The 13,339-nt window shown below is 39.2% G+C and overlaps 1 protein-coding gene across 2 annotated transcripts in view; it reads right to left on the bottom strand.

The window, feature by feature from the left end:
* Positions 1 to 4,747: 4,747 nt before the first annotated feature.
* sdcbp2 (syndecan binding protein (syntenin) 2) overlaps positions 4,748 to 13,339 on the bottom strand; it is a 64,163-nt gene continuing 55,571 nt past the window's right edge. Inside the window, exons 7-10 of one of the 2 annotated variants that reach the window (XM_088440983.1) lie at positions 11,985 to 12,156; positions 11,691 to 11,782; positions 8,793 to 8,883; positions 4,748 to 6,273 (exon numbers count right to left, since the gene is read on the bottom strand). In XM_088440983.1, coding sequence (XP_088297109.1) covers positions 8,823 to 8,883; positions 11,691 to 11,782; positions 11,985 to 12,156 — 325 coding nt within the window. In that variant the 3' untranslated portion in view covers positions 4,748 to 6,273; positions 8,793 to 8,822. The remainder of the gene's footprint in view (positions 6,274 to 8,792; positions 8,884 to 11,690; positions 11,783 to 11,984; positions 12,157 to 13,339) is intronic. The other variant, XM_088440991.1, reaches the window with a different exon arrangement.

Genomic DNA, 13,339 nt, shown 5'->3' with positions numbered 1-13,339 from the left:
GTGACCATAGGTGAGGGCAGGAACTTAAATCGAATGGTAAATCGAGAGCTCCACCTTTCGACTCAGCTCTCTCGTCACCACGACAGAAAGGTACAGCATCCGGCTCATGATGTCTCAAGTTGAGGTCAGCATTGGCCCATCTCCACTGTGGAGATCTGCCCCATCTCCAGCGCTGGGACTACTACTAGCTGGTACCGGCCAGCCGCGACACGGCCACCCCTCCCCTCCGTATTACAAGATAGCATTTGTCCTGAAGTTGTATGAAACAAATGGAAATTTTCCATTATCTTTTTCAATTGGTTCAAGAAAATCACATTGTGTATACAACAAATAACAAACAATTAAATTAAACAAAAGACAAATATCTAGAGGAAGGAAAACGCCCCAATCAAAATCTGTGGTTCTACAACTTTGTGAACGGAAAGACTCGAAGAGAATAAAAAGGTGCTGCAGTGTCTCATTCTGGACACTTGGTGTCACTCCCACAATGACATACATAAAAAAAACCCACGCCAACATAGTTCCAATGACTCGTCACCTTACAGTGGCGCTATTTGCTAACGCCCAGCTGTAAAAAAGAATTTCAAAAGGAATACGAGACCGATCATTCATCACACGAGGGAAAAATCGTCCCGAGGCGGCCCGCAAGATCAAAACTGGACTACACAGGCAGATTTTTCCTGGAAAAAAACGCGAAGTACTGAGACCGCGATATCAGACCGCGAAGTAGGAGGGATCACTGTAATTTAATATGTTCAAAATAAAATAACACAAACATATTAAAAATGAAACAATAAATAGAGAAAATGCTATCACTCACCGAAACTAACGCTGGTCACAATTGATCAGAGTGTTTTCAATACCTCCCGATTTTTCTTCCTCTCCCTCTTCTTCCCCTTCGCACTGAGATGTACAGTGTATACACTCGGGTGTCCCCCAAAAGTTTTTAAAAGCACCGAAGTGCGTTTGTCCAGCTGTGCTTTGGGGTCTCGTTGCTGCCTTGGTCAAACAATTGAAGTTTGCAAATCCAGTGTAGCGCTGAACACCAAATCAATCCTTTGCAAACAAAAGGCATTCCCAGCAGAACAATTTGCAGTGCCCCTCAAGCTGTAAGCCGGGTATAGCTCATTGTTCGTTGATTGGAAGTGGCGGACAAACACCTTCCCCTTCGTGGACAGGTTAGCTAATAGCTACGCTATGCTATTAATGCAGATAAGCCAAGCTATTGCGGAGCTGGGTTGCTGAGGATAGCAGTGCCTTCCTGCAAGTGAGCATTCAATCACATCATGTTCAACATGAGGCCTCTAGATGGCGATCTTATGACTCCATTGGCTACTGCAGCAGTCTTTTAAAAATATGGGCCTGTTTACAATGTTAGCCGTAGGTAATGTCATTTTGACGTTTGTTCGTTCTACGGTCTAAATTGTTGGTGGGAAGTGTGATGAAACGAGTAAAGATGAAAAGTGCAAGACCATAGTAAACCTCGGTGCAAAAATCTATTGGCTCATTTGTGGGCAAGCCGGCATATTAATAAATTGTAACAAATACGGTAAGCATCACGGGTTGTGATAACGTATTACATTACAGTCATGTTGGCACGAGCGGTGGTATCTTGTGTCCAGAGGTGGACACTTTTTCTGCACTGACCGATGAATGACAGGATTAATAATAAAAAAAAAAAGGCAAATTAAAAATATCGGAATTGCAATCATCCGTCGTTCTAATTGTCAACATTATGTCAGATGTCCGATATGACCCCGCTGCACCCTTTTTGCTTCCTGAAATATATAACTGACTTAGAACAGCCATATTGCTGCATCTTTAGAGTACAAATTGTAATCAGCTTGCAGTCAATGTGACAATAGTCATTTTGGAGTACCACCAAGCAGTGGAGAAATATGTTCCGATGAGTGAATAAACAGTGCTGCTTCAATTCACTACTTGACATTCACAACTATATCACAGCTGACTTTTCCAGATATTTAGTTGTAGTAGCTCATTTTCTTAGTCTTGGTTTAAGGTTTTTTGCTGACGAGCATTCTGGAATGTATCTTAAGAAACCAATGAATGCAGACCAAATTTGCATTCTTTTTCTGATTGGCTCTTAGCCAGGGAATGAAAGACATAAGTTTTGTATTCCCTAATTAAGAATGTTTTTTTTGAGTAAAGTCAACCTCAGCAATAGTTTGTTTCGCTTGTAGTGTATGTGTCAGATAAAATATAGACAGATGTAGGCAAATGATAATGAAACCGTCTTCTATAGTTATCTGACAGGCAGTTGTTAATGAGAATTGACATCCACCAATTAAGTCATGTAAAGCATGATAATGCTATCCAGTGGACATGATAATAATTGTACTCTCGTCCTCTGTATTAAACATGATGGTATAGGTTGAAGAGGATTAATGACATGAATAGCATGAAATCACATGTACCATAGCCTCGTGTTAAATCCCTTAACTCAGGGGTGTCCAAACTTTTTGCAAAGTGGGCCAGATTTGGTGTGTTAAAAATGTAGGGGGGCCAACCTTGGCAGGCGATATTTACATATAACAGCAATTAATTTAAATACATTTCAGCGAGACATTCTGTGTTTAACATTTGCTTTTTTAATTTCATTTCAGCTTAAGCATGTGTTTTGGTTAACTTGAAACATGCATATCAAAAATGAATTGACATTAAATATTGAAATTGAATATTTACTTAATTTCACTTTATTTTAACACAATTAACTTTTTTGTAACTGTTGAACAGAAGTAATTGTACTCTTGGGTGTAAATTTCATTTGAAACATAAAAAAATATCTCCCCATGGCAGTTTAATATTTATAGAATTTTTAAACACCGTAACAAAGAAATGAACAAGTCATAGTCATATCAACAAGTGCAGGGCTCATTTAAAACATGAAATTAGTAACTATAAATGTTGATTGGATTTTTAAATGGTTATTATTCTGGAGTGAAAATTAAAAAAAAAAAAAAAACCTTTTCAGACTTATCGTAAATGCAAAAAAGACTTGTCCGCATGAGTGTGATGGGTGAAACTGAGATCTGGAGCACAGGACAAAGGCCAAGTGTGGCTCTATGGCAGTAGTGACAATTACAATTTCGGATGACTAGAAAAAAATGACGGATCGATGATGACGGAAACGGAGTGGGGCTCTGACAAATGATGGACTAGCAAAAGAATGTAAGTTGCCCACCTCTGCTCGTGTCTCAAATTATATGGTAACAATGTACCCTTTCATATCTTGAATTTTCTCTCATTACTAAAACAATATTTTTTCGCCAAGGCGTTTCATTTCATAACAAGGGGCGTTTGTTGTTATGTTTCGTTCTTTCTCCCCTTTGTAAAATCTCTATGTTTACAGTTCTATACGTTTGCAGAGCCTGTCAGAGGGGCGGAACCACCGGCTGCACAACGAACAGCAATATGCAATCACTTGCTATTTAACGCAGTGACAATGTCGGATTATTCTATGGACCCCGCGTGTATCTCCGAGCAATCCAGGTATCCCGAGTCACCACCTAGTAGTTTCTTAGTCCCATTTCGTGTTAACTCATCCGTTGCTACTTTTGTGAGTACTTTTCTGGACCGTCTTCAGTTGTCACGTTGTCACCTCCGAGTTTGTTACTTTCTTGCTACTTTTATTGTTAGACGTCGTCGCTTTGTCGGTTCTGTCCCTTCCGCCCGTTGTAGTTTAATATTTGACATTGTACAGTTTTGTCAATCGCCCTTGGTTTCCCGTTTAGAGCCGTAGTGCGTTCGGTTGATCTTTTCTGTGTCTCTGTTACACTTGCGTGTTACGTGCCCCTTTTGTTATTAAATTATTATTCTTTTGAAAATTAATGGATTCTTTGTGATTACAGAGTGAGGAATTGTGGGAAAATTTTGAATTCTGGGAAGAGGAAAATGGATACCCCTTGGAATGCCGGGATTTGGGGGAATCAATTAAAGTTGGAAGGGTTGGAATCCAATGAGAAATGGCAAAGAGTGAATGGTACAAAGTTTTGGTGAGAAAGATGGCAATAAATGAGGAATTATGGGTAATGGAATATTTAGTTGGAAAATATGGAATTATGGGAAAATATTAAAATGTTATCCTTTATCCATTATCCTATCGCCTTCACACAAATAACATCATAAATAAAAAATATATAAAGGAAAAATGAAATTTTATTTACCTTTGAGTGACGTTGACTTGAGCTACTTACAGCACGGCCATAATCCCTAGTGAGGGTAGCCTAGCCTAGCCTTCTTCATATTTCTTGATCATCTACAGCTTTGTTTCCATCCTAATCATCTTCTTCTCCCTTTAACATCACTAGCAATCTTGGGACTCATAGCTTACCAACTGAGGTTTGAATTAAGCACTAAAATGCAAAATAAATACGATAATGTAAGCACTCACACGAGATCAAGTCTCGGCATCATAGTGACACTGTGATGCCGACCAATAGCAGCCCAGCATCTTGGGACACCGTGACGTTGACCAGTAGCGGACTAGCATTTTAGTGACATATACAGTGATTGATGTAGTGACATATGAGCGTGGTGTGAAGAATCATATGCACGCATACTGACCGCCAAGTCTAAATTTTGGTAAGAATTGTTGAAGCCGTAAAGCGGAAAAAAATGCTGTAAAGAGGGGACGTGACACCGTAACCTGGGGGTCCACTGTACACTATTTTACTGTGTGTATGTGTGTGTTTTTCAGTTGTATACCAAGACAGTTAATAAGATAATATGAACAGAAAGATTGTTTATTTGTTTCAGAATAGTATTATATTGAATACATTCATATATAAACTTTTTTTTACAGAATGTGAAGGATTTTTATTGTAATCAGATTGCATACCCAGAATACCAAAAAAAGACATGCACTCAACAAGGAGTAAAATAGAAGGGGAAAAAAAGGTTGGGGGGGGGGGGGGGGGCAGCAACCATCAAACTGAGCAGCTGGGGGGACATTTTGAGGGTAGTTTTGCTTACAAGAGACATTACATGCATAATCATTTCAACAGCAAGAAAACAAACAGGTTTTTAAAATGGAAACAGGAAAGACCAAAAAAGAAAGTGATGGAAAGTGCACCTGGTGGGTCAAATTGGACTCCCCTGACAAATTCAACTCCAGTTCCCCTTGAAATGATGCAATGATGCAAATCCCATGATGCCCTATGATCCCGCAGGCATATCAAAGGATTCACATTCATGTTGAAATGCAAGCAGTCGCATATTGTTTATTTATTATTATATTTTTAAAGTTGAACATCTTTGTATAATGTAAATAGTTTTGGATTTTGCGGTGACTCTAAATCAAAAATGTGGAGATCAAAAATGTAAATGTTATAAAGACATTTTAGTGATTACGTTACTAATCTGGAGGTTAGCTAGCTTGGCTCACTAAAAGCCCCACCCCCTCACCACGTGGCTAACCCGAATTTGAACCTGTTCAACATTTCCTTGAGACAACAGCAACAGCTGGTGACCTCGAACGAACCCTGGAAATAACACATTTTAAAGTTATAAAGACATTTTGGTGGTTACGTTCCTAACCTGAAAGTTAGCGCGCTCGGGCTCACTAAAAGCCCCCACCGCTCCCCATGTAGCTATTCTGAATTTGACTTCCTTGCAGACTTCTGGCGACCTCTGCGGAGCGCGAACAAACTCTGGAGATCAAAAATGGCGCTTTGACTGGAATACTATCTTAATAGTTTAATAATTACCCCCCCCCCCCCCAAAAAAAAAAAAAAAAAAAAAGTCTAATTAAAATCTAGGGGTCGTAATGAAGAGGCCTATCCGGTGGACCATGTTAAGCAAGAACAGGTAGTGAAGAGGCCTACGCGATGGACCATGTTAAGTAAGAACAGAAGTGGAGTACGCACAGAGGGTGGGGCTCAGGGGGCTGAGACGACACGGTAAAAGAAACCAACAATGATCTCCATTGCAAGGCGGAAGCTCCCGACTCGCATGGCTTGGGATACGCCCAAATTAAAAAAGGATCATGTCTTCAAATACAAGTACAAAAAAAGGTTTAAAAAAAAAAGCACAGGAGGAAAAGAATGTAAACAAATCAATTGAAATGTAATGACCATGAATGATATTGGCAAGGCATTGTGTCCTTATGGTGACAGATAAAGGCGGCCATAAAACAGGAAGGCAGAAAGAGACAGCCAAAGGAGGGCAGAAAAGACAAGGGACAGGATTCTCTTGGACCTTTACACCTCTGGAATGGAGTGATCCATAGCAGACCTCAGCAGGCTGCTGGACATCCTGCAGGATAAATAAATAAATAAATAAATAAATGCTTGCCAAGTCTGGGAAGTTGCGCAAACTTTGTAACAAAGCTTGGGGACATACTCTTTTCTGGGGCTTGCACCATTATGTCCAAAATAATAATCACGATTATTTTAGTCAATATTGAATTCACGATTATTAATCACGATTATTCATCATGTTTGGTCAAACATATTTATTTTTTCCCTTTTTTTTTTTTTTTAAACAAGCAGGATCTAAGCAAGGATTCAAGTCTTGATACTTACAAATAATAATAATAAACTAAAATAAATAATAATGAAAACAAATTCACCCAAGACATGGCAAAACCTTGGCACACTGGACAACACAGCTAACGTACTTACTGAGTGCAATCCAATGAAAAAAAAAGGAAGCCTACTTAGAAACAAGAACATACTACAACAGACCAGTAAGAACAACTACAGCCTTAAATGTTTTTTGCAAGAAACAAAAAAGAAATACAGTGGGCCCCCGGGTTACGAACTTAATCCGTTCAGCGGCTACGCTCGTATCTCGAATTGCTCGTATTGCGGGCGATCCAAACCCATGTTAATTCGTGAATGCGTGCAACGCGCGCAGAAGCCTTAGGTAAAAACGTCACACTGTATACATATATTAAAATTGAGTGACATAATCTGCTGCACACTTGTATTATATAACAAATACAATGGATAGATGGCTTTTACATTTTGAAACGACGAGACTTGAGCTGGGTGTAAGCAGAGGGGGGCAGAGACCAACACTCAAAGTCAACACGCCAATAGATATGCTATTGGTCTTACAGTGTTACACTAACTCTTTCAGTCAGGGTGCAAATCACGGAGATACTAAAAAATCATCCTCTTATTTCTTCCTTTACCGCTGCTAGTAATTTTAGAAGCTATGTCTAACAGATAAAGTTTGCAAAGTCTTCACAACATTCCGTTTTTCACTCATTTTCTCTCCTTCCTTCCATCCTGTGCCATCAAGCTAGATAAAGGCGTTCGGCCAATAGCATATCGGCATTTCTGTGATTGACGTGTGACGCCGGCCAATAGGATCTCCGTGAGTGAGACCGGGTGACCTTAATCGACCAATAGCATATTCGCATCTCCGTGACTGACTGATAATTATTCGCACTTTTTTTTTAAACGGTTGGAATGTATTGACAATTAATTTAAAAAAAAACCACACATTTAAACCAATGACAATTCTTTGTCCTGCAATCGGCACATTTAATTTCATGTCAGCTGTTTTTCCCTTTAGCTGTACAAACACTACACTTAAATGGTAATATATTTAGACACCGTGAGTGAGACAGTCAGTGTGACGTTCTAAGAGCAATAGCGTTCACGTTGCTGCCACAAGTACCTACTGGTGATTTAAGTGATACATCTGCTGAATTTAATGACGCAGTTAAGCGAGAACATTTTTACATACTCAATGGCTGGCATGTCGGATTGCTCGTAAGTTGAAAGGTTTGTTCATAAGTGGGGGACGAAAATCTCCGTGATCCACGCTCGTAAGGCGAATTGTTCGTAAATCAGGGTGTTCGTAAGCCGGAGGCCGACTGTATACCAGAATCACTCAAAGTGAGTATCGATTTAGCAGTCAAAATGTCATTTTTGGTCATTTCAAACCAATTTATTCCAATTTTTGCCAATCATATTTTCCAAATTGGGTCTCATTTGACAGCTTGCTTGTTGTGTTCACCTGGAAGGAGCAAATATGATTGCATCACACCGACTTGGATGGGAGGTGGACTTATATAATTATATAATTAAAGTACAAAAACTAACAAGGTAGTTCTATCAAATAAGACTACAGTAATAATATTAATATTAAAATGAATGCCCATACATTGTTTCCAAAGAAGTCCACCTTCTCCTGCCCAAGTCTGTGTTGACCCAATCTCGTTTGCTTTTTCCGGTGAATACAACAAGCAATCTAATTGGGAGACCAAGGAGTCAATCAATGTACAGTTGCTAGCTCTGATTGGCTAGCTTTGTGGCACATTCGTAACGTGTTTGTCGAACTGAGCGCGAAGAGGGGACACAACTCAAGCAAGCAGAGAGCTAGATGTTGACCGAAGAAAGAAGGGCTATCGTGAGCAAGCAAAAAAAAAATTCTGCGCTCAAAATCCATCGTTACTCGCTTAAAACTCTTATCATTCCGCGCTCAATATTTTTTTCTGTGCTCAAAATCTATTGTCGCTCACTCAAATATTTTCCGTGCAAAATATATTCTTGCTCGCTCAAAATCTTGAATTGCTCACTCACGATTGTGGCACAATATACAGTGGAACCCCGGGTTACGAACTCCCTCTTTTACGAACATTTCATCTTACGAACATGGACCGCGGCGTTTTTTGTCCCCCTCTTACGCACAAACCTTTCGTCTTACGAACAGTCCAACATGCTAGTCAATGTGTCCGTACAATTGATTTCGCTTTGCTACATCAACAAAATCAATTGCTCACGCATGTCACGGTAACACCGATATGCTATTGCACTTACAATGTCACAGTCACTGTTTCAGTCACGGTGTCAGTCATGGAGATGCCGATATGCTATTGGCCGAACGCCTTCATCTAGCTTGATGGCACAGCTGGTCGGAATGGAAGGAAGGAGAGAAAATGAGTCAAAAACGGAAGGAAGGAATGTTGTGAAGACTTTGCAAACTTTATCTGTTAGACATGGCTTCTAAAATTGCAAGTGGCGGTAAAGGAAGAAGTAAGATGATGATGACAATAGAAACGAAGCAGGAGCTAATAACAAAAATACGAAGGAGGCGCACGCATAGTTAACCTTGCTCGTGAGTACGGCCGTAACCGCTCGGCAATCTTCTAAGGGCAAGACTTTCCTTGCCGGGGGACGGACCTCGGTCAACAACAAAATGGAGAGGCTTCATCTATTATGGATTAAAGAAAAGGAAATCACCGGTGATATGTTCTCGTTTAAGAAAATAAATACAAGAATTCTGCGGGTTGGTCTCTGCTCCCCTCAGCCTCCACCCAGCTCAAGTCATGTCGCCCCAAAGGTAAATGTCATTTTTCCTTTTTATATTTATGTTATTTAATTTAACTGTACAGTAGATTATGTCACTCATTTTTAATATGTGAATAAAGTCGTGATGTTTTTACCTAAGGTTTTTGCACGCGTTGCACGCATTCACTAACATAGGTTTGGATTGCCCGTCATACGAGCAGTTCGAGTTACGAGCGTAGCCGCTGAACGAATTAAGTTCGTAACACGGGGGCCCACTGTACCGTATTTTTCGGACTATAAGCCTCGACTTTTTCCTCATGATTTGAGCCCTGCGGCTTACAGTCCAGTGTGGCTTATCTGTTGTTTTTTATTTTTTTGCTAGCCACCAGCAAGCAAATGTGTGTATCTGTTCAAGGTTTCAATTTATGGAACAACTACGAAATAGAACTGAAAAGATGTTAATCAATGGCTATGCTCAAAGAGTTTTAAAATTATTAAAAAAAAAAAAAATAAAAAATTCAAAACTGAATAAGAGAATGTATAAAATTTTGGATCAATTTGTGACATGTAAATTTTATATACAGTACTCAATAAATATGCTTTTATTTGCGTATGTATGATTGTATACAGTAATCCCTAGTTTATTGCGGGGGTTATGATCCAAAAATAACATGCGCAAAGTGAAATTCATGAAATAGCCAGCTTTATTTTTTTTTATTGTTTTACAATGCAATACTAAACTATAGAATACAACCAAAAATCTAAATCTGTTTTAAAGCCCCAAATTTGTTTAAAACAATAATTTTAATATAGTAATACATAGATTTTGCTGTTGGCAGACAATTACATAAAAATTAAATAACAACAACAACAACAAAAATTATAAACTTCCATGTACCATCTGTTAGCGTAAATATCTTACGTTATTACCTGTGGCTTATCAGTGACAAAAATCTTTTTTTTTTGCTCACATTTTGCTGCTGCGGCTTATTTACAGGTGCGGTTTACAGTCCGGAAAATACTGTAATTCCATAAATTTAAAAGCTGAGCACGACTGCAAAACCAAACTTCAGTGTCGTCATTGTGTCCCACTCTCTTGCTGCGTTCAGGCCGAACACGAAATAACGCGTCACTACACTCATTCCGTAGTCTTTCAGTTGAGGAAGCAGCTAATGCTGCTGCCCTTGAACCACTGCTGCATGATTTACGTGATTGCTATTTCTAAAGCTGTATGAAGTCTTAATCTTGCCTTTGCCCCCTGGTGGTAGGGTTAGTGCTTGATTAGACAAGTTGATTTGAGTTGATTCGCCAGCTATTTAAATATTAATATCGCCGAAGACCTAGCTTAGCTTAAAGGTATAGTGTGTAAGATTTAAACCAATTTTCACTACGGACAGCAGGAGGTGCTGCAGGTGCTGCATTTGCCATTGTCCATAGGTATGACAAATATGGCCGCCAACGGAGAAGTGCCACTCCCCATGCAATATAGTGTAATGATAACCTGATCTTTGATTATATTTAAAACATAATGTTGATCATTAAGAACACATTCTTTGCAAGTTTTTGAAAATGGCAATCATTTAATTTACCGGTATTTCTTTTTGATGAAAAACAGTCTTTTGAAAATGGCAATCATTTAATTTACCGGTATTTCTTTTTGATGAAAAACAGTCTGACACACTGTCCCTTTAATTAATCGTGGCAGCTACAGTTGTGATCACAATTAAAATAAATAAATGAATAAATAAATGAACAACTGACTAAATAAAAAAATGGACAAATGAATAAATGAATGAAGGAAGGAAGGTAGGAGGGCTGAACAATATTGAAATCATGATTATTAATCAAGTTATGTCAAACGTCTATTTATTGCACTTTTTTAAACAAGCAGTATATAAACAAGGCTTCGAGGCTTGATACTTAAAAATAATAATAGTACTAATAAACTAAAATAATTAAATTAAATAATAATAAACAAATTCACGCAAGACAATTGCAAATACCTGGCACACAAGGCAACACAGCTAACTTACTTGCTGAGTGCAAACCAATGAAAAAAAAAGGTCAACCTCTTTGCCACGCAAGAGTCGACTCACTGTCGCCTTTGATTCTCCCTGATGGAGGTCAGCAGTCCCCTGGGGCTGGGTGCCCTGGCGCATCCTTGGCCATTTTGTCTCCTTTCGTTTTGTACGGGAGTCCTTCCAAGTTCTTTCCAAACAATGTTTGTCTAACTGGCTCGTTAACGTGATCATGCATGCTTGTGGGGATTTGGAACACCTAAGCCAGGGACGCTGTAACCCGGGGGTCCACTGTATAGGCCTAGAGCCCAAAATATCCACAACAATATGAAAAGTCATTTGGAGTGTTTTAAGGCCTTGTGAGTGCATTATGCATGTGCATTGTAAATAGCTTCAACTGAGGTCTTACCTCTTAACCATGTGTTCATAGATGAACTTGGGCATGATGGTGATGGTCATGGCGGTTGGGGATGTGTTGAGAATATCCTTAATTTGAGAATCCTGGAAACAGCACACGGGTTTCTCATTGGAAAATATCCATCCTACCATGCAGTTGATTTTGGGGGGGCTGTTCTGGACCACTAAGGCCAGCCCAGCTGACTTTCGGTCAGAGGGATAAACGCTCTTAACTGCTCAGTGCGACCACTCGCACTCCTGGACAAGTTATGAGGCAAAATGAATGTACCGTAAACGTCCAACCCACCTTGAGCCCGATAACGTTCTGTCCGTTGATCTCGCAGATGTAATGGTCAGTGAGCAGGCCATTGAGGGCTGCCGAGCCATCTTTGACCAATGACGTAATTTTGCCGGACTTGTAGATGAAGCCCACGTGGCCTGTGGTGTCTTTGTGCATGGTGACGGTGCGCTGGAATGGCCTAGCCAGAGAAATTGGAAGATTTTTTTTTTTAACCAGCCAGCAGAGGAAGCCAAAGCACAAAGAGAAATACAGTGGTGCCTCTCCTTACGAACACCACGTTACAAAAAATTCAGATTACGAAGCACCTCAGCAGAAAAATACTGTCTCTAGTAACCAGAGGAAATTCAAAATCCAGAAGGATACATTGTTGGCATATAGTATGAAACACGAGACACCAGCACTCACGCCAGCATGATTTGAATGTGATATGTTTACTGTATTTGTTACAATTTATTATAATGCTGGCTTGCCCACAAAAATGACAATAGTTTTTTTTTGCATTGATGGTCTTGCACTTTACTCGTTTCATAAACATTTCCCACCAACAAACAACTTACACCGTAGAACAAACATCAAACTGACATTAGCTACAGCTAGCATTGTACATATTCACATAAAAACACACATATAACATACCACTTTGAGAAGTTGCATCTGACGATCGTGTTGTTAGCACGTCGTTAGCACTTTAGCAATGACATCACACAGGAAGCACTTCGCATAGTCCCAAACCAAACTTAAGTTAACTCACATGCCCTCTTCACCAAAACACCAGCACCGTCTCAAGGCAAACAAGTGCACTGCATTCATTTTGTCAACTTTGAAAATTCATATAGTTAATTTAAAGAGTTTAAGAGTTTTTTATTATTCTTTACGTGATATTTTTTTATTATTATGCTCGAATGTAATTCTAATATGCGTTTGTTACCATTTTTTATGCATTTTTTTAAATGTGATAACATTCACTTAAAGGGACAGTGTGTTAGATTTAGACAATTTTCATTAATGATAACTTGACCTATGATTATATTTAAAAGATACCAACTGTTGGTCATTGAGAACACGTTAATTTGCAAGTTTTTGAAATTTACAATCATTTGATTTATTCCTTTTTAATTACATTACGTGAGAGGTGGCACTTCTCCGGAGGCAGCCATGTTTGTCTCTTTCTAGAAAGATTCATGTTATGAAAATACTTCCGGAACAAATCAAAAACACTTGGACATTTGACTCTCCCCAGTGTGCCTGCTTGCCTTGCTATTTCTTAAGCTTAATGAAGTCTTAATCTTGTGTTTGCCCCCTGGTGGTAGGATGACTGAAAGTGCTTGATTTGACATGTACAGTACGTAGTCGGCTTTTTA

The sequence above is a fragment of the Hippichthys cyanospilos genome, chromosome 2 (genome assembly GCF_059441005.1).
Source record: "Hippichthys cyanospilos isolate Australia breed blue-spotted pipefish chromosome 2, RoL_Hcya_1.0, whole genome shotgun sequence".
Classification (NCBI taxonomy): domain Eukaryota; kingdom Metazoa; phylum Chordata; class Actinopteri; order Syngnathiformes; family Syngnathidae; genus Hippichthys; species Hippichthys cyanospilos.
The sequence above is the reverse complement of the archived record's forward strand: the minus strand, read 5'-3'. Positions and strand labels throughout refer to the sequence as shown.